Here is a 26745-nt window from a genome sequence, read left to right as displayed (position 1 = left end):
ACGATAAATTGGATCGGATTTTTCTCTTTTTTTTCTGTAGTACCTCGACGTGACATGAGCGTGAAAGGGGTTCAAGAATCCGTTTTCTTTTTATAAGGGCTAAAATCACTTATTTGGGCTTTTTTACCCCCGACCTACACAAGTGGTTTCCCACATTTGGAAAAGTTCTGTTAGGTTCTTAGTAGCAATCGGCGACCCTTTCTTCTTTTACTTCACATAGCTTTTCGTCTCCTTGATAGCTGGAAGTTCTCCAAATGTATGAAAGGCTGGAGGACTTTGTACCATCCATTCCGGTGTGGTTGGATTCTGTTCAACAGCCCAAGGACTTGGAGCACATCTTTTGTTCTTTCCACTGCTTGAAGTGATTGTTACGACCACGAAGAAACGACAAATCCCAACTACGGATATATAAGAGCCAAAACTGCTAAGGGCATTCCATCCAGCGTAAGCATCTGGATAATCTGGAATGCGACGTGGCATACCCGAAAGCCCTAAGAAATGCATAGGAAAGAAGGTCATATTAACCCCGAAAAAAGTGATCCAAAAATGGATTTGACCTAAAGTTTCAGGGTATGTCCGACCAAAGATTTTACCTACCCAATAGTGAAATCCTGCAAATAAAGCAAAAACGGCTCCCATAGAAAGTACATAATGGAAATGTGCAACCACATAATAAGTATGCCCAGAATTTGCCAGAACTATTCCAGTGAGTCCTCCTATTTGATCTATCTACTTCGTCCGAACCAAGTATTTCTTATGAATAGTAGGGCACTGAGGGAGAACTTATCGACGACAAAAAAGACGAGGTTTCTGTTGGAGGGTCCCTGACGCCCCGAGTCAAATGGAATTGAAAGCACTTTTTTTATATTTCAAGGTGGCATCTCGAAAGTGCCGCTAGTCGGTTTAATCATGGAACGTCCAAAAAGCCTGGTCAAATGCGAACATTATTATTAGAAAAAGATGCCCTAGAACATGTTATTGAATTGAGTGAGAGGTCCCTTTCTGATTCCCCTCAAACCTAGCTCGCTTCATCGGTTGAGATTCCCTAAGTAACCAAACCAATCCCTGTCATTTCACACGGAAAATGGTCTGTTTTGAGCGTTTGAAGTGGACGAGCAATCAGCGTACGTAATCGAGTTTCATGCCATCATGTCTTTCTGCCCAGCAGTGCTGGAAACCGCTTTCATGCGTCTTGGTTGTTGGTGGAGAAGAAAACCCGCCTGAAAACAAAGATTCTATTTTCAATACTTTCAAAGGCTTGAAGGAGCGTAGCCTTATTCAAAAGGAATTGATAGGATTTTCTCTCTCCGATTATCTCCTACAATAAGATAAGAGGTAAGAAGCAAGGAAGACTGTTTATGAATAGCCCTTTTCAGTTCCAATGCGCGGAATCGAAAAAAAGACTATCTTTCTTTCGGGGTCATAGATCAGAGAATTCCCTCTTTCAAGCTTCCTTACAGGCAGAAGAGTTAGCAAAGGTACAGACAGCCCGAGGAGCGAATTGGATGATCGGGCCGAGGGCTGCCCCCTCTTCCCCTCACTCTCCTTTCCCTAATATGAACCTTGAGTCATCAAAAGAAAGAAGGGGAATCACAAGAAATTTTCATACACCTAGGCCTAATTCCATCGATGAATCATTCGAGAACGAATTTAGCGAGACTAATCTAATCTTATTCAACCAACGATGGGAATTAGGGCGAAGCCTGGGGCGGTCTCTGCCTTCTTAACACGCGGCACACCAACTTTCAGTCTGATTTGAAAATCTCTCTCTACCTTCACTTCTCGCGCCCTTCTCGTAGTTTTGACTTGCTCTTAGGCTACCGTATCCACATCAAGGTGACAGGATTCGAACCTATGGCCCTCTGTACCCAAAACAGATGCGCTGACCAGACTGCGCTACACCTCGTCTCACCACCCCGAAGCATATAGATCCACCCGATCGATGAACACTCAAACCGAACTCGCCCATCCTTTTGGGCACAGGGATGCGAGAACCAATCCGAGTAATCAACCGCTTTTTTTTGAATCTGCCTCAAGCCCCAACCCTACCGCCAAAAAGCCGTCCGTATAGTGCAGGAGCGCTCACATTTTTTTGCTTACTCTTTCACTTTCATTTCGAAATCCGGTGTTGAATTCTTGATTAGTGGCGGAGTCATCTATCTAGTGTATATATATATATACAAAACTAATATTTTGATCTTGTATATACAGTGCGATTTTTCAATCCATGGTTGTTATATGACATTTCTCTTTCTGTAATTCTGTCCGTGAAGATACTAAGATGTCCTCATGTGATTATTTTACTTGCTGAGTTTTGTAAGAACTGAATTTTTCGTTGTGAATTTAGGGAACGTGTTTTTTGACGTAGCCCTAGCTGTCCTAGGTAGGTAGGGTTTTTAAGGGAAGTTCAGATTCACTGTAGAAGCCCCGAATAGGAATTGAATTTATGAACAATTCGATTTGAAGTACAGATTAGGAACTTTCAGATAGAGAAATTCGAGATAGATAGAGTGATTTTTGGAATTAAGGAATGTTTTCGACATAGTAGGTTATTGGTAGGATTGCTGTTAAGGAAAGTTCAAACTCACTCTCGAGTTCCTGTATAGAAATTGAATTTCTGAATGATTCGATTTAAAACATTGGTTACATATAATTTTTCAGATAGAGAATCTATGGAATGGCTATAATACGTTCGTGTCTTTTCTCCTTTCGATTTTGGTAAAATAGGACTATCTTTGTGATTTATCTTTTGGTACTAAGGACTGCGACATTCAGATATCTCCTAATATTTTTTTAACCTTGTAGGAAGGTTAGATGAAATGGCATTAGCAAATGTTAATATTGCAGAAAGTTCTGCAGAATTGTTGCAAGGGGATTCATCTGATGATGTAATTTCACCAAAGAGAAAGCTGAATGTTGATGCTCATACACACTCTCCACGAGTTGAGGAATCAACTTACTCAGGAAGTTCAAAGCGATTTGTAAGCGTCTTGTCTAAGCCGGTGAACAACAAACAACCAACGTTCGACCACTCAAATTTTGGCCAAGTTGGCAATGCAGATTTATCGGAGGATCATAAAGAGCTATTTAGGTTTTGCCAAGTTGGCAGGCGAAAGGATTTTGCTTATTACGAGAACATTGATGGAAAGAAAGTAAATGTTCTTAAAGGGCTTGAGCTTTACACAAATGTTTTCAATCCTGATGAGCAAAAAGAGATAGTCGAACTTGTTTATAAACTTCAAAGAATGGGACGGAATCGAGAGCTTAGAGGTAATTTTTCATCCAATTTTGTTTTCTCATCAATTATGTTTATCAGTATAATAATATCTACAAAACACGAAGAATGTTTGGAAAGATACTATAGTACTATAGTTTCTAATCCTAATATGTATCTTCTTTGTGGATCGACATTAAAGAACAAATATTGCTCGACTAGATTGTAATATGTCAGTCTCAATTGAATGCTATGTAGAAGAAGAGCGATGATGCTAATTAACAATGTTTCTTCTCATAAAATATCAGTACATGTCTCGATTTCTTTCATTTTTCTGGTTGACATTTTGCAGCGCGAACATATTCCGAACCAAGAAAGTGGATGCGAGGAAAGGGCCGCGTGACCATACAATTTGGTTGCTGTTATAATTATGCTGTGGTACTTGTTCTCTAATTGATTTTCTTCGGATACATGGGTAATCCTTTTCAATTTTATCTCAGCCTTTTATCAACTGATCCTCCTTAACAGGATAAAGATGGTAATCCGCCTGGCATTGTTAGAGATGAAGTGGCAGATCCATTGCCTCCTTTATTCAAGGAAATGATTAAAAGAATGGTTAGATGGCATGTTTTGCCTCCGTCATGTGTACCGGATAGCTGTATCGTGAATATTTATGAGGAGGGTGACTGCATTCCTCCTCATATTGACCATCACGACTTTGTTCGACCTTTCTGCACAGTGTCTTTCTTGGCAGAATGTAAGATACTCTTTGGCACAAACTTAAAGATTGTTAATGAAGGAGAGTTCTCTGGTCCCTTTTCCTTACCTCTTCCTCTCGGGTACGCCACCACCATTCTTTTTGGTTTTTTAAATTTTAATATCGTATAAAATTCAGTCTCTGCACTGCCTTCTCACATTTCTTGTGATATCATATGAAATCTGTACATTTTCCTCTTCACTTTTTCCTTGTGTTGTCAAGCAGATCGGTGCTCATCCTCAATGGTAATGGAGCTGATGTTGCTAAACATTGTGTGCCTGGTGTTCCTGCTAAAAGGTTGGTCAATTTTTCCCAAGATATGTTTTGTCTTCAATTTTTTCCAGTTTCTCTAAAAACTGCATTTGATCGAGTGATTTGATCATGTTCTTCAAAGTATGTTTCTTCTTCCATTCACAAAAGACTCAAAGCATTAACAAATCATTAAATTGTTCTAAAAATATAAAAGTTAGTCTTCTTCGCTTTGTTTGAAAATCAGTGTTTTTGGCTGTGATATTCCAAATCCAACTTGAAATTGCATTTCAAATTTGGAAACAACTTGAATAACCTGTTTTTCTAAACAATTGAAGTTGTATTTAAGTACACTCAAGCGCGAACATTACTCCAAATACTTTTTGCAAAAAAGTATAACCAAACTCAACTCGCTCTACAACTCCAACTCCCTAATTCCAAATAAAGTGAGAAGTATTTGGAAGTTATGGCCATGGCCAAAGCCTACTTTTTTAATACAATTTCCTCACTGATATCACCATTGTTTATTTTTTGCAGAATTTCCATCACTTTCCGTAAGATGGATGCCAGCAAATTACCATATCGGTACACTCCTGCCCCCGAGCTTGTAGGAATCGAGCGTTTTGTTCCTCCATCACCGAACACCTCAAGGAATCGGCAGCACTTGAAAGATGGCAAAAGTGACAAGCGTGAACATGTTGCAAAAAGTGAGAATAAGGTCTTCTCCAATGAAGATGACTTCCCCCCTCTGGGGAAATCGACTCCTTCCAAAAGTAAAAGTCGCAGATAATTTTCCGTTATAGCATTACATTTGCTGTATGGTCAAACTACAAGTTGTGCGCGCTCATTCCCAAAATCAATAGGAAAATTGGAGATAGATACAATAATTTCCGAAATCAGAACAAAAGCTAGAGTGTACTTGTATTTTACGCAATTTTTTTTTTTTTTTTTTTTTTAATTATTGTTAAAAGATACTATTTGTTTTAAAAACTCCGCAACCAGGGGATGATTTAGTTTAAAGATATTTGCAGACCTCTATATCATTCGCTTACTGGCTTTAAAGATATTTATAGCTTATTTGCTCAAGCCTTTGGGAGGCAAAACTTTTTTTTTTGGTCAAACCTTTGAGAGAACATATGTGCTTTTGGTGAGTACTGAGTAACATAAGATGTTTTTCAGAAACTTAGTTAAACGCAAATTGCTGCTGAAAAGTGTTTTCCAATTTGATTAGCTAAATGTAAATTATTTCTCAACAAAAATATTATTTTTTTGAAAGCACTTCTAAAAGCTGATCAAATAGACTATTGAACTTGCTGATTTGCATATGTTTGGCTTTTCTTTTTTCTTTTTTTCTACTTTCCCAAGGTATCCCTACAGTCGGCAGCCGTGAGACTAATCCTTCGTTCCTTGGTCAACGCATTTTGCGGTAGGAAACTGGCCACAAAGTTTCCGCTTATAGGATTGGTCAATATCCTTGAATAAGTTTTCAGACTGCTTATAAATTATAGTAATGACTCACTTTACCGTGCGTGTTCCCAATAAAGAAAACAATATTAAACTATCAAGTTGATCTATAACATGCAACTCTCCAGATCAAGTTTAATAGGGCAAGTTGGTAATAAACAGAGTAATAAAATGTTATAATAATCATTAAATTTTATCGATAATGTAAAATCATTTTACATTGTCAGTGAATATCTCTTGAACTCACATTAATAAGTTGTGTGCTAGTACATACCATGAGTGGAAGTTACTATTAACTTACAACAACATCAACGTCGTAATTGTCAAAGACAACGAGGAATAATTGTATCATGTATGAATCTACTTAATGATTTATTTCAAAATTTACCTCTAGTAGAATATATTTTATCTATCAAGTCGATCGATGTATAATGAAGATTCGAATTTAGTTGAATTATCAAAAGATAACATTATGCCTATTTGAACTTTCTCTAAATCGTTGTTTTTGTGTTTCTATTGAAAATGAAAGTTGCTTTACACTATGATTATTGTCTCATGCATCTTTCCTTTTTGTGTCAAATGGAATTAATTGTCGACCAATTGAATGGTAAAAAGTACGAGTTTACACTATGATTGTTCATCATCTTTCCTGCTTTTCCGTTTAGAATCTAATTCCAAAAGGTTGATTGTTGGCCAATTAATAATACTATATATATGTCAATATGGGAATCACAATTCACAAAAAGTCGATTAAAGATGTGTGTATAAGAAATAAGATAGGATCACTCTTTAATTAGAGATCTATGATTCAAATACGGAGAATAAAGAAATATTTTAACTGTAATGTGAATCCATATTATTCAATTAATAAAGACATCCCTTAAATATGCACCCTCTTTCACTTAGGCACTTCAAATAGATGTCGCTCATTTTTAACACCGTCATAAAATGTGTCATTTTGACACCTTTTGCTGAATCAGTAAAGAGAGTGTATTACACTCGCTTTTAAGCGCGTGTGAGGGCATTTTCATATTTTTAAGGGTATTTTCATAATTTTACAGCTTTAATTTTTTTAAAATTATTAAAAATCTCAGTGTTCTCCACAACTTCTTTTAAGCTTAACCTCCATTAATGGAGGTGAAATCAACACTTAAAACTTCACTCCATAAACAAAATACTCACACTATTAACATGCCTACAACAATAATACACATCATGAACGCCAAATAATACCCCTTCCATTATTCAACGAAACACACCCAATTATAAGAAATTCAAGAGGAAAAATACGGAAAATTTATAGTCAAAATTTTCAGAAGATAATGAAGATATAATCATGATTGGAGAAGATGACTTAGAAAGTTTGAGGGTTTAGGGGGATTAAATTTTATATTTTTTTTATAATTATTTAAATTAAAAAAATTGTCAGGTGTCACTATTTGGATGTTATTTTTTTATTTTAATTAAAATTAGTTATTTAAGAATTAATTTGGAGAAAAATGATAAATGTCATAATATTGTTGGTCACTTTACACGTTATCGATATGTGTAATATACGCACATGATATATTTTTGTTGATTCAACAAAAAGTGTCAAAATGACATATTTTATGACTACTTCAGATGTCAAAAGTGAGCGACGCCCACTTAAGATATCCAAGTGAAAGATGATGCGTATTAAGGGCCTGTCCATGATTTTGCTATTAATAAATATTGAATATTGAATGATTAAACCAGAAAAAGAAACCAAAAATATCTACAGCTTTCTTCACTGATCCCAATGAGCCCCCTCCCATCCAATTACGTACCAAAACGTCTCCATTTCATATTTGAAAAGTATACTAGGATTCATTTAATTCATCTCATGCATTGTCCCCCGAAGAAGCCAACAAAACATTATAGTAATCCATGCATGGTCCACTGAAGCACAATTTTTAACACCCCCAAAAAGAAAAAAAGAAAAAAAGAAAAATAAAATTTAAAAGTTAAGAAGAAGTCGTCATGTACCGCTTAATAAAATGTCAATAAATATACAGTATTATTAGGGAAAAAAAAATATTCCAATTCAGCTAGCTGTATCCCTCTAATTAGTTTAGACTGAGAATTAGAGCAATAGAGTTTAGCCATATCCATAATATCCACCTAAAATGAGCAGGGCGGATCTATGCAGAAGGTACTTCTTGATTGAAACTCTGTATATTTATGTGTATATATATCAGTTAATATATAAATATTATGCTTAGCACCCACAATATCAAAGAAATTAGTGGTGCAGATGGTTAAAATGGCTGGGTTTTACTCCAACAGCGCGGATTCGATCCCCAATCAACATTGTATTTTTACTTTCTTAGAATGATTTTTAGCACTATACTGTCTGTTTTCTCTTGAAAAAATCTATTGTGGCTATGAAGAACGGAGTCCTTGACCTCTTCTTACAAAGCATTTGACAATACCAACTAAGCAAGTCTTCATGCAGTACCAACATTTGTTGGTATATATAATTATATTTTATTCTTTGAATATTGACTCTACTATCCTAAAATATTGTATTGAGTATACGTTATTGTTCAAAACAAAGTGACACCCGAAACTTCCGAATCCTGGATCCGCCTCTGAAAATGAGTGTCTTATCTTATATAAATTCATGACGAATGGAAATAAACACCACTCGATCAAATATTAGTTGAAATTGATCGAGGCCACACATAACAAACTTTACTCTTTTATAACTAAAAATAAAAGAGAGAAAAATGATAAAAAGTTTGTTACTAGTCATGTTGCTAAATTCATTTAACGTCTAGAGAATTGTCATTTGTCAATATATTTATATATCTCTGTTGATATTGACACACTTCCAATAACCAAAAAGAAAAAAAAGCCAAAGAAATAAATGAATAAAAGTGCACCTCATGATCATCTTATTTAAATTTCAAACATGTTTTATTTGCTAAGAATATGTTTAACACATCATGTCGTCCAAAGACAAAAAACCACTAAATTTATTCCATTATAGAGCGAAGTCAATTTTAAATTTATTATGGGTTGTGAATTCTGACAAAACTAACAATTTATTGGATTTTGATAAATCACGTATACACATGTTAAATGAAATTTTAATACGAATTCAGAATTTGAATTTAAAAAAACAAAAGAGGAAGCACCATAATACTATTTTCAGTGAACCAATATTCCAAAGGAAGACCATATCTTTTTAGTGAAAGTTAATATTCGATAAAATGTATTATTTTAGCATGTTATCAGAGTGTTTGTGCATGAATAAATTAATCCCCACCCCACCGCCTCTCCCTCCTCAAAACAAAAAAAAAAAATAATAAAAAAAATTTCTAAATTTTAATGTAAATTTCAACACCAATTTCTTCTTAATGTTTAAATAGAATTTAATACATAAGAAGCTTCATATATATTACTATATTTAAGATTTAGAACAAAAACAAAAACCTCATTTAACACGTTAAATAGTATTCTAGCAGTATCATTTTTCGAAAAAAATCGTGTGAACCTCAACATAGAGCAATCAAAGATTCCATAATTCCCAAGTCATCTGAGCTGTTGGTTCAGAAAGAAAAGTGGAATCAAATCCCTCGTTAAATAATTTATTACTAAAATTGATAGAATTTAATTACCAAATACGTACCTACTATTTGGTACTTTACGTGGCAAGCAGTATAACGTCAACAGCTCAGCCTTTTAGTTTTTTCCAGCCCAATTCATATGTCAGTATAAATATTCTTTTTCAGGTAAATATCCATCAACTGAAAATCGAAAAAAAAAAAAAAAAAAAAAAGAAGAGTAGAAACATAAATTTCGTCATCCTTTTTTCAGAAAACGTTCAAAAGATTGATAGAAATATCTATCAATTTTGGTTGCAATCGTGCTTTCAGTACTGCAGTTTGGAGGTGAGAATGAGATATATCATCCATATTATATTTGATGTTCTTTTCTTGCATTAATTCTACTATCATCCACAACCACAGTGTTTGATTTAAATTAGTACAAGTTATTTACGATCATCGATCTGCATGTTTTATGTTATTGAGTAAATTACTATATAGTTCCTCGTCTATTTGATGGGGTTGGATTAGTTGAATGCTGTCTGTACTTACTACTTTCACATGTATGCTAGTTTTTGGTTGCTCTTTGGATATAGATATTAGATTGAAATAATACATGGACATGCCCTTTAATTACTTGAACTTCGGATGTGCATAAGTAGACACTTAAATTTGTATAAAATCAAACAAGTAGACATATGCATCCTATGTAGCATAATACACGTAGGGCACCATGTAGAATAAGAATTAGCCACGTAGGATGCCGCATATGACACATGTGTATACTTGTTCAATTGTATGCAAGTTGAAGTGCCTACTTATGCACGTTAAAGTTGGAGGCCATAAATACAAGTTAAAAGAGATATTTATGTATTATGCTTATTAGATATATAGAGAATGTTTGAACTGAATTTTGGCAAATTAAAATTGACTCAATTAATAAATAACCGTGGTGTTCACGGGTTGGTTTGGATCGGTTAGTGGTTAAAACTATAATCAAAACCAATTTAGTCGGTTTTTGAATTTCTAAAATCAAACCAAACCACAAAAAGAAAATAACCGTCGGTTTGGTTCTTGTCGGTTTTTTGTTTGTTTTTGGTTATTGACTAGCCTACTCCAACTATCTCTAGAATAAAATCTATTTTTTTAACCCATAGAAAAGAGTATCACATTAAGCAATTTTTCATGAAATATTTGTACAGTGATGGACAAATGACATTATAAACTCTTAAAAATCAGAACAAACACATTAAACAAAACCAACATTGAGATGAAAAACATCAGCTTTGTATTGTAGGCACTAAGATTATCCAACAACATACAAACACATACATGTATATTGTAAAACAGAGCTTTATATTCTGTTACAGTGTCCTGCAAGAAGAGATAGAGTTAGACAAATTTGAGTTATCTGTTTACTTTAAAGATTAGCTAGGTGAGCTAATCGTATAGGGAAAGATTGAATAAATAAGGAGACAGGAAATTATCATTTGAACCAGAGACTATGGTAACTCGTATTGTGAAAACTGAAGTAGAAAAAGTGAGGTAGAGACCGTAGGGTTAACTTATTAGTAATAGTAGGTAGAATTGGTCTTGGGTTTGGGGCTTTGGGCAATTGAGCTAAAATATTGGTTGGGTCAGACATAGATTAAAATTTAGTTTTAGATTAAATTTAATAAAATATTTATATTTTATTTATAAGTTATATAAAATAATTATAATATATATATATAAAATTTATTGGTTTGATTTGGTTATTTTCACAATTTTTTTAAGTAAAATCATAACCAAATCAAATAGTATCAGTTTTTTAAAATTTAAAACCAAATCTAACTAAACCAAATCAAACATCGATTTGATTCGATTTGCAATTCGATGTGGTTTTTAACCAAACCAATGCACACCCCTAACCGTGTTATTGATTGTTTGAGCTGAAAAGTGAAATGGCCAGGTCACATTTGAGTGGGTTGGAGGGAGAGCTAATTTTGGTATGCTTGTAAATATAAATATTATTGTTGAGGAGTTAATTTGATTTGATGTCATCTAAACTTCGACTGTTAAGATAATCATAATTTTGCATAATAATATCTAAAGCTTTTCCATTTATCAACCAGACATTCAGACTAGCCCCTCCCCATTTCCCACCTCCAACTTCTATTAAAAAGGAAATTAAAAACAAAGATAGTTATTTTTGTCTTCATTTCATATTTGCAAAGTACTTGGATTCATCTTAATGTCATCAAGTTAAAACATAGGAGAGTAGATTCACATGCATTGTCGGCCAAAATTTTGTGTCATCACTCTATTTTGTCTTAGTAACAAGCTAAGGTAACCCCCCTCCTCTCCCCCCCCCCAAAAAAAAAAAAAAAAAACATTTGCAGCATATTGAATTATTGATATGTCAATTGATACATTATAAATGGAAACACAATAACCCCAAAAAATGATTCAAATTCAGCTAGCTGTACCCCGTTGGACTAAAGTTTTCATTGAAGATGTGCTAACCTATAGATTTTTGTCATATCCACCTAATATATTCACGAATGTAAACAAACACGACCAAAAATGTTTGTTGAAAGAGAGGGGTACCTAACAAACTTTATATTCTTTTATATAACCCAACCAAAACAAAAGAGAGAAAAATGGAAAAAAAAAAATTTGTTACCTAGTCATGTTGCTAAATAAACTAACCCTTTAACGTGAAAAGAACTGTCACTATACCTCGGTTGATATTGACGCACTTCCTTCCATTAACACGAAAAGAGAAAAAAGCCTAATAAATGAACAAATGAGTTGAAAAATGGACGGGCGATTTATTTATATGAACTGGAACAATACTTCTCACTCATAAATTAATTTTTTAGACCGAGTCAACAAAATATTTTTATTATATTTAAATAATATAACTTTCAATAAAGGAGCTAGGTTAAATTGAACTCTTGTACCCCTGCTCTCATCCCAAGCCAAAAGCACTACTAGAGCCATTCAAGAGGTTTTTACTTGGCAGAAAAGGAGAAAAAAACATTAACGCTTTTGTAACACCATCCAACAAAATCTGACCCAAAAAAAATATAAAAAGAAGAAGCACCAGACCATAGTATGAATGTCAAAGAGTCAATAATCCAAATGAAGATTATATCTTTTTAGTGAAGATAATATTCGTTAAAGTTGTTATTTTAGATAGATGGTTGAAAAAGACCCATTAAAAAGAAGATTAATTTTGAAAAACATTAATTAATATATCTTTAAGAATTCATTAATTCTGGAACACAAAAATGTGCCAGAAATTCGTTTCACAATCTTTTAGAGTTAAAAAATATTTCAAACCAATTAGAAATAACAGAAAAAATCATTTAATAAATTTCTCAACTAGAACAGAAGTACTATTATATAATGATTTGCTTTGATGCTAAGTAATAAAAAAGTCTTGGACAAAATCAGGTATCGATTAATAAATTTCCATGTGAACCTCAACATAGAGGAAACAAAGATTCGAAAATTCCAAGTCATCTGCGCTGTTCGTTCAGATGGAGGAGTCGAATCTTTTTCTTTTTTTTTTAGTTTCAATCTATTGTTGAGTGATTTTTTATTTACTGCTCAATTATAAATTTACTTATCTAATTATGATTTATAATAAATTTGCTTATCTAATTATGATTTACAATTTTTATACGATTCGTAAGCTATTGATAGGAATTGTGTACTTCTTGTTTTTTTTTTTTTTTTGGTTTCCCAAGTTTTCTCTATTCACCAATCTCTGACTTAAGGGGTGAGGTATTGGACTACCAGGTAAACGATTGTGGTTAGGAATTGTGTACCATTAAAATCTCTTCTCTATTCAAATTTTCATTATTTTTAAAATTCATACAATTTATTTACGTGGTATAAACTTTACGTTAGAAGTAGTTAACGTTGGAAATCAGCTACAACTCAGCCCAGGCTAGTTCTCATAATCCACTACTAAGATTGAAATACGTGGAGGCATTACTTGCACGGACGACACGCAACCCATTTGACACTTCAGTATAAATAAGTTTTGGGTTCTCTCTTTTTCAGGCTACTGTTCCGTCAATTGAAAATCCCAAAAAGTACTTCAAACACAAATCTCTTCAGGTTATTTACAGAGCTTGATAGAAATAGCTTTCGTTATCATACTGAGGAAAAAGTTGGTCAACTTTTCGCAGTTGTTTTCAAGGAAGAAGTTGAACTGTCAACTCGAAATGGCTTTCCAGTTTAGCTATTGATTTGAACTTTTTGTCTGTTGAAGTCTTGGCACCTGAGGATTTTCAGGAAGCGGCGATCGTTTGGTGTTACTGTTGCAGTTTGGAGGTGAGTTTATTGATATTTGATGCTTAATTTTGTGCGTTTTTACTATCATGAACCGTGTTTGATTTGAATAATGAGTCATTTTTGCGATCTCTAATGATGTGAAATTGATGCGCTATGTTATTGAGTAGATTATGTAGAGTCTTCGTTGAGTCCTATTGATGACTTTGTTGGATAACTTGAATGCTTGTTTGTATCTGAGACATTCATTTTGCAGCTGCTGATTGAACAGTGATATTTGATGCTCAATTTGGTGCATTTCTGCGGTGTTTGATTTGAATAATAGTTATTTTCCAATCCCGGATGGTGTGAAATTCATGTGCTATGTTATTGAGTAGATTATGTAGTTTCTTTATTTGAGTCTTTGATGAGTTCGTTGGATTAGTTGAATGCTTGTCACTCATTTCGCAGCTTCTCATTGAACAGAGATATTATTGTTGAGGATTTAATTTGATATAATATCGATAATTAAGATAATAGTAAGTTTGCAGGGATGTTTAGACCAATTAAATTCCTATAGAGAGAGGATTAGGAACAAAAAACTGGGTGTAATGGAATCTGCTTTTCCGAAAACTTACTTCTCATGTCGATGTTATTCTGTAGATTATCTTCTAAATGATATTTTGTGGTTCTTGAAGTGTCTAGATAATGGTTAACAGCCTGATTTTCATGGACAGGGGTGACTCGAAGGGGAAGCTAGTAAAGGACTTGCTTTAATCCCAAAATATTGAGGCCCTAAAAATATTTAATGGTGAATGGAAGGATTTTATTTTCACTTAAAACAATATTGAAGATCGTAAAAAATGGTTCAAATTTATACAAAAAAAGGAAAGAAAATATCTTTAATTTACTAGAAGTATTTAGAACTTTGAAATAAATAATTCAAATCTTTAAATTAATAAATAAAGTTCTTACGACAACATCCAAGTAACGTTATTATGTTATTGCAAACATATGGTCAACATCTTATTAACTAGGATTAATGCATAATTTTATATTAGTATGGGAGGATAACCCAAGATTTATATCATTTAAGAATACTAAATTAAAAATAACAAGTTGATAAAAATGAAAAAGACAAGTTCAATTTTTTTTTTTTTTTTTGTGTGTTTGATATAATTATGATTTTTATTTAAAAAATTTTCATTGGACCACTAATTTTACTGAGACGCCTTTAGTCATGAAATCCTAATAATTATATAAGAAAATAAATGAAGCAATGCAATGAATTTACTTATGTGATTCCATTGCCATCACAACTTTTACTTGTTTTCTTGAAACTGGTAAGGTTATATTCTTCATCATTAAGGGTATATGTTGGCCACCTTCAAAGTAAAATATTCTATCATTCTTTTTCATCCATACCGATTACCATTTACATGATGGAATCGGTTTTCACCAGCTGGCGAAAAAATGTTTGTTCGTTTCCCTGTCACGTTACAAGCAAGTGAAACATTTTACTTCGCTAAGGATATTACTTTTCCAAAAATAGTTTCACTGATAGTGAGGTGTTCCTACTGTCTCGTATAATCCTCTTTTGTAAGCACGGTTGACAGAGAATACCCGTTCTTGTTATGATTCTACAATTTTTGTCTGTCTTGTCGATCTCGCTCTATGTCTCAATCATTAAGTAATGGCCTACTCGCTCTATGTCTCAGTCATTAAGTAATCGACTAAAAAATATCTCAACCTTGAGCGCTCCAGCAATCATACACTATCCTCGGGATTTTCACAAGCTGACCATATTTTGTCTTTATAATTTCTTTCCACAGTGATTTGTCCTCGACAGTGTATCTCCAAAGCCATTTCATCAATAGGCTCGCACTCTGCAGATTTAGATTTTTGATACCCAAGCCTCTTTCTTTTTTTGCTAAGGCATGACTGTTTTCTAGTTTACCGGGCAATATCTCTTTCCTTCTTTATATCCTTGCCACAAGAATTTTCTTAAGCCTATAAGCTTTTTGACCACTTTGCTGGGATTGGAAATAGAGAAATTGAATGACCTTTTGACCACTTTTGCTGGGATTGGAAATAGAGAAATTGAATGACATTGTGTTTCAACATTGACAACTCCTATTCCTGAATGATTACTTCACTAAAACTTCAAGATTTATTTGAGTTATTTGAGTGTGATATGTGCATCAACATTAGGCTCCATTTAGACCCTGTCTCCACCCAATATTTAATAATTTCAAGTTCTTTTAACACTGGGGTTTCTCTGTATTTGTTACTGGTATAGAAATCGTTGATACATTTAAAAAAGACTTGTAGCTAATATGGACCTTAAGACTCATACTAATATGACAAACCCTTATAACTAAATGTAATTGCCTATATGGATTTTTTCTTTCATTATGTTCCATTTTTACTTAGTTTGTGGATTCGGAAAGATTATAGACATGTAATTTTAGGTATACCTTGTCCCTTTTATATGTTCAATGTCATGGTTTCACGCCTAGCTACCGATGTAGTTGGAAGTCGACATAGGACGTGACCAAACAATCTCAAATGACATCTCATTTATTCTTTTATTCTGTCCGAAGTTCATTTGCCAAATGTGCTCGTCCTTACTCTTGTCTAATCTTGTATGACTTTACGTGCATCTTAACATTCACATTTCTGCGATGTTCATATTGTGAATATTTTGGACATCTAGTGACCCTAGAGGTCCAATATTCATTTACATGTACAAACAAAAAGATAGAACTTGCTTTTCACTTAGGTTGGTATACGGTTTGTCGTATAATACTTCTTCATTTCAACCATCATATTTTGATTCTATATGTTTATATCTTTATCTATCACACCATTCTCGTCGAATATCGAGCTAGAATTATGGTTTCTTGCATTTGAGCACAAAAATCTCGTCTAATATCATCCAACTTATCTTCTTTTGCTAACTAAAATTGCAACACATATATTCTGTCTTAATTTTACTCATCAGAAAACTTCTACTACTCTTTAGAGTGCTTCTTAAAAAAAATTTAATTAATGATTCTTTTTACTGAATAACTAGTGCTATCAACTAGACCCATAAAGTGATCAGGGGTATAGGTTCAACTTATGCTACTTGAAATCGAGGCTTTTTGTGCCATTGTTCTTGTCGTTGCTTGACAATGTGTTTATGAGGTATAAGAATCTTTGAAGTTGCTCACCAGATTATTTCACTTGTAGAGAGGCACCTAGATGGGCTCGTTGACTATCATTAAGGAACTTTGAACAAGTCAGGGTGATTACTGCTGGCCATGGAGGATAGTGGAAGGTACTTACACATTGGAGCCCTTAATTCATCCGTGTATAAGCAAATACTTGTTCTTTTATGTCCTTCTCGCAAATAGCTTTTTATTGAGTACGTAATCTTTTAGTTCTATATGCAGCATCACTGAAAAGGTCTTCTCCAATGGAGATGCTTATGTGGGTACTTTCCAGGGGATGTTTCCTCATGGAAAAGGTAAATACACTTGGTCAGATGGATCTGTTTATGATGGTTGTTGGGAAGAAGGAAAAATGACTGGAGAAGGACGGCTTGTTTGGCCTTCTGGAGCTTCATATGAGGGTGAATTTTCTGGTGGTTACCTCCATGGTTTTGGAGTATTTAGTGGTTCTGATGGCTCAATATACAGAGGTGTTTGGAGGATGAATACTCAGCATGGAATAGGAAGAAAGCAGTATCAGAATTCTGATGTTTATGATGGTTGTTGGAAAGAGGGAGTACGTGAAGGCAGTGGCCGATATGCATGGAGTAATGGCAACATGTATATTGGGAACTGGAAAGATGGAAAAATGTTTGGTAGAGGTGTAATGAAATGGTTTGATGGAGATCTTTTTGATGGATGTTGGTTGAATGGTTTAAGACATGGGTCAGGCTGTTACCGCTTTGCTGATGGAAGTTACTACTTTGGGGTGTGGACTAAAGGGCTAAAAGATGGGCATGGAATGTTTTATCCTGCTGGAAGTAAGCATCGCTTTCTGAGAAAGTGCAGCGATAGGTATGATGAGAAGAGGAAAAGACGGCTCTCACATAATCCATCCACTAATTCAGAGTCTGTGATACCTAAAGTGAAGCGGAGTATTTCGGAGAGAATCTCCTATAGTTTACTTAGAGGATCAGGAAGCATATCTCAGAGGACTACATCACAGGGGGAAGACATTGCCCTTGGTGATTCCAGCAGAGACATGATGACTTGTGATTCATCAAGTGCATTATCCCAAAGCTCTCTTGATGACAAAACTGAATTTCTGGAAACAGGGTCTATAGCTTATGAAAGGGAATACACGCAAGGAGTCCTAATCAAAGAAAGGGTTATAAATATTAGTAGACTATCTCGCAAAAGTAAACAACGGTGTAAATTTCACGCAAAAGAAGTAAAAAGGAAGTCATGTGTGGATTTTTTTGAAGGCCGTAAGAGCTACTATCTGATGCTTAATTTGCAACTTGGTATCAGGCAAGCATACATCATGGTCCTTTTTTTATTGATAATGAGTGGTAAAACCCACTAGGTACCATAGAACTATTTGTTTATTTGGTATTTGAAATTACAGGTATTCTGTTGGTAAGATCACTCCTGTGCCTATCCGTGAAGTGAGGCAATCGGACTTTGGAGATCAGGCAAGAATCAAAATGTACTTTCCCAGGAAGGGTTCCCAATTTACACCTTCACATCATTCCGTTGACTTTTATTGGAAGGATTATTGCCCTATGGTTTTCAGGTATTTGCAAAATTATTTTATATCTGCTACTTGGTAGTTTACTTTTATTCACTTCCCCCGTATGGAAACTTTCTGAGTGGAAGCAAACTACAGTTTTAGAGTAGACCTGTTATAGCTCTTTGCTAGGAAACTGACTACTTCAGTAAGCTGTTGAATAACTTAGCGAACTAGGCTGTGGCATGAAGGTGATTGGTTACATAACTACTCGGGGTTAGGGACTTGTGTTACTTGGTTTAATAAAATCATGTAAAGAAGGATCCTGTTAAAATTTGCATTAGTATGCAAATTTTACTTCAATGGTTTTATCATCATCATTTACTTGTAACTGTGTTTTGATTATTGGTAAAACCCTCTCATCAACAATTTTGCAGAACCTGAGGCACCTCTATCTTCAAAGCAACCATCTTTAAAACACTACGAATCTTTACATATGGTTTGCTGCATATCCTTCCCTATCCCTTGCCCTATCCTACTGCTCCCCACCCTTCTATCAGAAAAAAGAAAAATAAAAAACATAAAAAGAGATTGGGCTCTGCTGCTGTCTATTCACTCTTTCTGGATTTTTTGCATCCTGAAAATTGCTTACATGATTCTCCATTTTATGATTTTGCATAGTGTATTTGTGCCATGGGTCTTTAATTTCATGCCTCCCAAGCCATCTCCTAAGAAGTGTAGAAGTATATGGATTGGCCACCCTTTAAATTTCATATTTTACTTCCACCGTATAAGCTAAAGCTTCTAGACGGCTTCTTTGTTCTTATTGCTCCAGATGATTTACTGTAGATTTTGACTGACTTCGATGACCGTAAAATGTCATGTTCAGATATTTGAGAGAGTTGTTTAAGCTGGATGCTGCAGACTATATGATGTCCATCTGTGGTGATGATGGTTTAAGAGAGCTTTCATCTCCTGGAAAGAGTGGCAGCCTTTTTTATCTTTCTCGTGATGATAGATTTGTGATCAAAACTTTAAAGAAGTCTGAACTCAAGGTTTGCACAAGAGAACATACATACTAAACTGTTTTTGCTTTTCCCCTTAGCTTTCTGTTCCAACATTTACGTATCTGCTGATCTTCTTACTAGCTAAAAATTCAGCAAGATGTTGCCGTTACATTCTGAAATTAGATGCACTCTGTATGTCAGATCAAGATCATGATTCCCGTTTTAAAATTACGCAGCTGTCCATTTCTTCCCCCATCTCCGTAGTCCTCTTCATCCTAATTCCTGAAAAATTCTCTACCTTGACTTGGAAAGAAAGGGAATGGCGCGTGTGTGGGGGTTGGGGGTGGGGGGGAGATTAAGTGAGAGATCAGCCTGCTCATATTTTTGGGTGCCTATATCACTATGTTTAGATCTTGAGAGGGGAAGGCTAGGGGGGATGAAGGGGAAACTATCTGGTTCTTCTCCTAGGTTGTATGATCATCTGTATGTTGTTCAGTACCTTTGGAAAGGATGAAAGTGAACTTTGCATTCTATCTGGTTTTGGACAAATTTAAAAAGCTCTTCTGGAAGGCAACCCAAACCTTCCACTTCTATTTTAGCACCTCAATCAAACATAGCTTAAGTGTGGATTTTTCTCTCTTTTTGATAAGCAACAGAGCTTAAGTGTGGATTTAAAAATGTGGATGCTCCGACCCTAAACTCAGTTTCTGTAAAAGTGAGTTTGACTTAGTTACTGGTGTAAGTAACTTTATTTAAAAAAAGAAGTTACTGGGAAAGTATAAGTTACTTCTCATATATCATATATGTTTTTTCATTTAAAATCATTATGGAAAAAAATGAAAAGCAACAAATAATAGGATTTTTTTAACATCATGTAGGCTCTACTCAAGATGCTTCCTGATTACTATAAGCATGTAAAGGAACATGACAACACACTTATAACAAAAGTTTTTGGGGTGCACAGAATATCATTGAAACGTGGAAAAAAGGTTAGTGATCAGGAGTAAGTCCTACTGTACGTTTGCTGCTATGCATTTTCATATCTTTCAGGTCAAGTATTTACTTGTTTCATTCTTAGGTACGCTTTGTAGTAATGGGGAATATGTTTTGTACTGAATTGAGAATACATCGCCGATATGATTTAAAAGGTTCTTCTCAAGGGAGATCTACGAAGAAAGATCGGATTGATGAAACAACTACATTAAAAGACCTCGATTTAACATATGAGTTTCATATGGACAAGTTATTGCGTGAGGCACTTTTCAAGTAAGTCTTTCTTTGGTCTTACCCTTCTGTTTGGAGTTTAAAATTCATTCATTGTAGTCTCTTCTATGTGATGGTTGACTACTGAAGTTTCTGAAGATGGAACAAATAATTTAAAACTACTACTGTAAACCAAAGCTAATATGTTGAGGATGGTGGACTTTGATTTTCGCAAATTCGATATCTGTAGTTAAAATCCAATTAGTTCACTAAGCATAGTATGCCCAGAGTCCAGGTTAAGGAGGAAGATTGTAGTAGGTTCAGAATCGGCTAAATTATGATGAATGCTTTTATAGTCTTATTAGTAACGATTTAGACCAGAATATCTGGCTTTATATGGGATTGAGGCATTAGTTGATATATTTACTGATTGATTGAATTTCTGTAGGTAGCCAAGAGCATGTGTTTTTCTAAAAGAGCATATTTAGTTCTGTAAATGAATAAATAGAATTTTTTTTTTGGCTCCCAGCAAGTGTCTTACATATGGTATTTATCTTCTCTTTATCTTTTTTCCCTCCTTTTATGGCTAGTGAGTGCCGTGGATAAGTGTATGCAGGGGTATGCACTTCTTTTCCTTATTAATTCCTGTTTTGTTGGTTACAGAAAGTTCAGTGCTTTCAAGTTGTCCTTGCTTTAAATATTTTTGTTGTTTCCGCTCTCTCTCTCTCTTTCTCTTTTTGATCAACTAAAGCTCTCGTTTTTTTTTTCTTTTTGCAGACAATTATCCTTAGACTGCAGATTTTTGGAATCTCAGAACATTATAGACTATAGCCTATTATTGGGATTACATTTTAGAGCTCCTGAGAATCTAATATCTCTTTTAGAGCCACCTGATTCGCTGCACAAGGTCGAAACTAATCCTGATCGCGTTGAAGGTAAAACCTGTCTTGCAAAGTTTATTTCTTGGTCTAATCTTCATTGATGTGTTACCTCAGATGAACAGTATTTCTCATTTTCCACTGTTCTTTTTCTCTTTCTTGATGGTTAATTGCTATAATAAGGGAATAACGTTGATAAATTATAAGATTATCTCGACAATGTCAGTCTGTAATCATCAAAATTGTCGTCTTTCTATTGTTCTCTTTCACCATATCCCTTTCTTATGGACGGTGCCCACCATCCAACTCAACGAGCATGCCCCAGGTTGCTGCAAATAGACTTCTGTTGTATTCTAAATGGACCTCTCACTTAAAATAGTTGTACTTCCAGCTTTATTTAGGAAGCTTCAGTTCTTTTATTCTAAACTTCCGTAACAGTAAATTAGCAAAATACTATCTGTCATGCTACTTAAACATCTGAATGTCCTTATTATAGATGGACGTCTTGTTTTTTTTTTTTTCTTTTTTGTCTTGTGGGTTGACTTCATTAATTTTCTGTCTAGTGTCAAAAATTAATTCTTGTTTTTCGATATAAGACAAATATTTAGATACACACTACCAAGCACTGTGAGAGATGATGTCAAACAAGAAGTGCTCTTGATAGAAAGCTAACATATTTTCTTATTTAGTGGTTTTGATGTATGGATAGATGTGCCATTTGAATAGAAAAAACTTCCTCGTATCACTTTATACGTAGTTGTGACTTGTGAATTCTCGGAAAAAGTGAGGATACTTGTAGTATCTAGGAAACCAGAGTCCAGAGGATACAAGCACAACTAGTTGTGTGAAAAAATTAATTCTCTTTGCAATGGGAGTCTAGCTTCCTCTCACAATTCAGCTTCTGTTTGCTGAGAGCACCTGGAAATTTTTTCTAGGAACATTGATTGCTTCTCCTTGATAACTTTTCTCTCCCGTCTTATTTCTTTTTGTTTATGATTTTCTACCATGATTGTTTCCTCGGGGCAAACCCGAAAGTTAACTGACTAAAAATTAAGTATATCATTTCTAATTTGGTCCAGTAATTGTTACTTGAGAAATAGACTTGGTAATTTGATTAGTAAAAGATCCTTGGTAATTTGATTAGTAAAAGATCCTTGAATGGTCTAGAAGCTAAATTCCTGCTACTCTAATTTCATACAATAGAAACTGTTGCCACATGATGCCATGGTATTTCCGGGGTCTGTTTTAAGGTGATCATGTCTTGAATTGATGTTTCTTGGCATGATTTGGTTATTCTGTTGTAGCTGTTCAGCCTTGCTCATGATAGCAGCGGATTTCTTGTCTGGTACAATTATTTTCGAACTGAAGTAATTATTTTAGGAACTCCATCCCTCTTTTGGAATTTGTTTTCTTGGCCTCCCACTAAGTCCATGTTATGCAGCACCTTTCTTATGCCTATTCCTCTTACTTTCCAGTCCTACTGTTCTTTGGGACTACCCAATGAGAAGCATAAGCCTGTGTGAATTGTTACTGCTCTAATTTTCTGTATTAGTTCCCGTTTATCCTCTTTCTGTGCATGTTGTTTCTCATTTCTGTACCCATTTATCTTGATAGGCTGGGGGATCGTGAAATGAAAATGGTGATCAACTTTTCTTCTGAAATCTTTGTTCTTTATGCTCAATAACATCTTTTTTTCTAGTTACACCAATGCTTATTGACTTCTTATTTGAATGCATTAAGGTGGGATATCTCAGGGTGAGCTCTCAATTCCACCAAAGGGTTTGATTTTAGTAACGCACGAGCCTAGTTCTGTCAGCGTTACACCAGGTCCTCATATTAGAGGAAGTACATTGAGAGCCATGTCTGTTGGTGACCAGGAGGTTGATCTTCTTTTGCCTGGTACTGGAAGGTAACCTCATCTGCTTCTTATCCTTTGTTTAGGACTGACATGGATGCTTTTCCATCATCAGAAGTATGCTGAAAAACATTTATTCCTATAAGCATGCATTAATCTCTAGTCTTCTCAAAATTAGTGGACTGTCGCTGCACATCTAAACTAAAACACGATTTTCAAGCGGTCCGACTTCAAGGGAACAACTAGAAATGTTGGTAGCGCAACATGCTGCATATATGATGTTAGGATTTATTCTATTGATATGATTGATAAAAGGGATTACTGTGTGCTTAAAGAAACGTGGCAAAACACTCCAGATTAAGTGCAGAGTGAAACGGAAGAGAGACAGGGAAGACGTGCTTTTTTCCTCTGCTCTCACCTGTCAAATGTTTCACTCTTTCTATGCAATGATCTTTGAATGTCTTAGTTTCCTAGTAAAATCCTTTACATTTTCGTGTGAGTGAGTGGAAAAAAGTTACAAGCATGAAATGTTTTCTCATTTACGTTGGTCAGTATCATTTAGGGAAATGAGAAGAGCCATTATCATGTTATTTGCTGTCCAGCAGAATTCACTGTATAACAACTTTTAGTTTTTTCAGGTTAAGGGTACAATTAGGTGTAAACATGCCAGCCCAAGCAAACCAAAAAGTCGTGCAAGATGAGTCAGCTTCAGTCCAAGTTGAACTCTTTGAGGTATATGATGTTGTTCTTTATCTCGGAATAATTGATATACTCCAAGAATACAACATGAAAAAGAAACTGGAGCACACCTACAAATCGTGGCAGTTTGATCCCATGTCAATCTCTGCAATTGAACCTAAGATTTACTCAAAACGTTTCCTCAGTTTCTTGGAGAAAGTGTTCCCCGCTGAACCATGAAAAGTCTTATAATTATCTTGCAAATACTTTTTTGCTGTCCAGCTGAGAGGCTCTCCAGTTTTCGAGCTGGACGGAAAAAGCCTTTCCCTGATTCATTGAAGAGTAATTTTATCACCACTCCAGTGTTCCATTCTTGTGTACTGCATAGTTTATTTGTACAGTTGACTTACTCCAACAGTTTTGTAGCCGAATCATGATTCTAATTTACTCTATATTGTTTCAATGGAAAAAAAATGGTTCTTTGATCTTACCAAATTGAAAATAATAACTGTCTTAACCGATAACCAAAATTCAACTCTTAACAAGATCAGAAGACATTGCACAAAGCATATATATATATTATTTATATGATTTGGTAGTAGTTACATGCATCACATGCCAGTTAGCTAATTGCCAACGCTAATGTGCGTCATGATTCTCTTCTCCATAACATATTATTAGTAAGAGAAAACAAGTATTCACTCCGTTCCAGTTTACAGAATCTCTATCTCGAGTACTTTACTTTCCCTATGCTAATATATAATTTTAACTTGTGTACTTGAATTTTTTTTTCCCTTTTTTTAATCTTAAACTTTAATATTTAGTCTGATACCCTTGTACAACAAGTGATAAGTTGGAAGTTCAATAAAAGAAGTGGTTGAACAGAATCATGGTGAAGTTAAATATAGTCGACGTATAACAAATTTTAACGTCAAGGTGGTCTTGGACAAATATACATTAACATTATAACATAGGACCAAATGATAACGGGCATCAGAGTAGGTAGAGGCACCAGTTTTACTACAGTAATATATTTGCTTAGTCTTCATATGATTAGACTTGGAATAAGTAATTATTTTACTTATATATCGTCATGGAAATAAAAGTTGGTTTCAGTAGCACAATTTATGGACATTATTTATTTATTTTATGTGAATAATAAAAGCATCATGTTACGTTGTTCTTCGCAAAAACCCATGTATGTGAAGTCAAGCAAGCGAATCTTTTTATCTTTTCAAAAACTAAAAAAAGAGAGAACCCCTCCTTAAAATATACATCATCATCTTCAATGCTCTAATTCAATGCTTCCAAATCCAACAACCATATTTAGCCATTAAATTAAGACAATTACTGATTTTTAATCAGTTACAACCCCTCCCCCCTTACAAATTAAGAATTCGAAATACTTTTTCCCGTTCGTTTTTACTTATCACTAATTTTGTAATTGTATTTTTACTTTTATTTGTCATTTTTCACATAAAAAAGAAAAAGAAAACCCTGTTTTTCTATTTTACCTTTAGCATTAATTGTTATTTCTCCAAATTAATTTCAAGACACAATGTAAACATCATTTACTCGGACAATTATGGTAAAATAACTATGTTAATGAATATGTCAAGTCAAAATGGGACAAGTAAAACCGAATGAAGGGAATACTTCCTCCGTTTCAATTTACTTGATCCCTATAAGAGCAATAAATGATTCATGCCACCGTTAATACATAAAATAGTAATGATCAAAATTTAGGATTTCATAGCATCATTAACAACGTTAGTTTAATAAAACACACTTTTAATTAAAGCTTTCAAAAGAAATGTGTTTGACGTCAAGTCAATAAGGGCCGAGTAACATGAAACAGAGGGAGCAATTCTTTCATTCATCCAGACAGAGACACAGTAGGTGTGCTCCTACTAGCACCTTCATCCTCGTAACATGGCAAAAGGCTACACTATTATTATTATTAAAAAAAGAATGTGATGCAATAAATAAGTAGAAGCATTAAAGCTGATCACTTCAGCAATATTTGTCCATATATTTATTACAATTGCAACGCTCTCCACTCTCTTCAGTCAATTCAGAAACGCTCCTTTTCCCAACAATATAATATTCAATACTTACTCCCCTTCCCCTTCCCCTTCCCCTACTACAATCCAACTTATACAATTCATCTTGACCTATTCTTCTACATGATGTTATATTACACCCTGGCCTCTAAAGATTCTTTTATACAGTAATCCTTTTAACTTAGTATTAATCTTAAGTAGCATGCTAGTTATCATATACCAAAACTTGCATGTAAGTACCTAATTATAAGTGACTTGTTTTGGTAAATATATTTTACTGTGTTAGTGTACAAAACTTAAACTTAGCTTGTTACTAATTAATGTTCCTTCCGTTTCGGAATAAGTGAATTGTTAGGGTATTTATTGGTGTTTCAAAATAAGTGAATCATTGAATTTTTTTTCAAATTTACCCTTATGATTTGACAACCAATTAATTTTTGAAAAGGTATTACAAGGTCAGTTTTTTTTTTTTTTTTAGGATAAAAGTGGAAAGTTGTGTTAAATTTATATCTTTAATGCTTTTTCCTTAATCTGTGTGCCAAAATCCAATAATTCATTTATTATGAAACGGAGGGAGTAATAATCATTGGAAGTTGCTTCTAGTTATATGCTTTATAAGTAATCTGATTTTATAAAATCCTTTTTAATTGACTTGATGGGTAACCTAATTGTATAAAATCCTTTAAATTGCTGGTACATAGAATATAAACTTGATCACGATATCGCCAATCTAATATGTGGGAGCATTGGGCATTTGATCTGACTTAAACATACTACAACAACAACAACATAGGTAATCTCACAAGTGGGATCTGAGAATTAAGCATACGTAGGC

At 34.3% G+C, this 26745-nt stretch overlaps 2 protein-coding genes and 1 non-coding gene across 9 annotated transcripts in view; 2 read left to right on the top strand and 1 right to left on the bottom strand.

Annotated features, from left to right (window-relative positions):
• Nucleotides 1-5258, top strand: part of LOC107839932 (RNA demethylase ALKBH9B) — a 9035-nt gene extending 3777 nt beyond the window's left edge. The window contains exons 2-6 of the mRNA XM_016683602.2: nt 2806-3270; nt 3567-3652; nt 3743-4053; nt 4197-4268; nt 4758-5258. Coding sequence (XP_016539088.2) covers nt 2806-3270; nt 3567-3652; nt 3743-4053; nt 4197-4268; nt 4758-5010 — 1187 coding nt within the window. The 3' untranslated portion in view covers nt 5011-5258. The remainder of the gene's footprint in view (nt 1-2805; nt 3271-3566; nt 3653-3742; nt 4054-4196; nt 4269-4757) is intronic.
• On the bottom strand, nt 1832-1906 carry TRNAP-UGG. Its single transcript has one exon. It is a non-coding gene; the product is annotated as a tRNA-Pro (tRNA).
• Nucleotides 5259-9460: 4202 nt separating the features above from the next.
• LOC107839935 (phosphatidylinositol 4-phosphate 5-kinase 8) lies at nt 9461-24337 on the top strand. 7 transcript variants are annotated; one of them, XM_047394861.1, is made up of 12 exons: nt 9468-9601; nt 13313-13369; nt 13524-13585; nt 16757-16844; nt 16960-18027; nt 18125-18292; nt 19116-19281; nt 20112-20222; nt 20312-20499; nt 21214-21371; nt 23055-23223; nt 23808-24337. In XM_047394861.1, exons 4-12 carry the CDS (start codon nt 16828-16830, stop codon nt 24085-24087), a joined length of 2325 nt encoding a protein of 774 aa, XP_047250817.1. In that variant the 5' UTR covers nt 9468-9601; nt 13313-13369; nt 13524-13585; nt 16757-16827; the 3' UTR covers nt 24088-24337. The 7 variants fall into 7 exon arrangements, with proteins under 7 accessions (XP_047250818.1, XP_047250817.1, XP_047250815.1 ...); XM_047394858.1 differs by having other exon boundaries at nt 9473-9601; nt 16948-18027; XM_047394862.1 differs by lacking the exon at nt 13313-13369 and having other exon boundaries at nt 9461-9601.
• The last annotated feature ends 2408 nt before the right edge of the window (nt 24338-26745 follow it).

This window comes from Capsicum annuum, chromosome 8, assembly GCF_002878395.1.
Source record: "Capsicum annuum cultivar UCD-10X-F1 chromosome 8, UCD10Xv1.1, whole genome shotgun sequence".
Lineage (NCBI taxonomy): Eukaryota > Viridiplantae > Streptophyta > Magnoliopsida > Solanales > Solanaceae > Capsicum > Capsicum annuum.
Note: the sequence above shows the minus strand (reverse complement) of the source record. Positions and strands in the feature narration are given on the sequence as shown.

Coding starts and splice junctions, on each gene's coding strand:
- LOC107839935 (XM_047394859.1), top strand. Junction 18,028..18,124: donor AATTTGCAACTTGGTATCAG/GCAAGCATACAT, acceptor TTGAAATTACAG/GTATTCTGTTGGTAAGATCA. Junction 18,293..19,115: donor TATTGCCCTATGGTTTTCAG/GTATTTGCAAAA, acceptor TGTCATGTTCAG/ATATTTGAGAGAGTTGTTTA.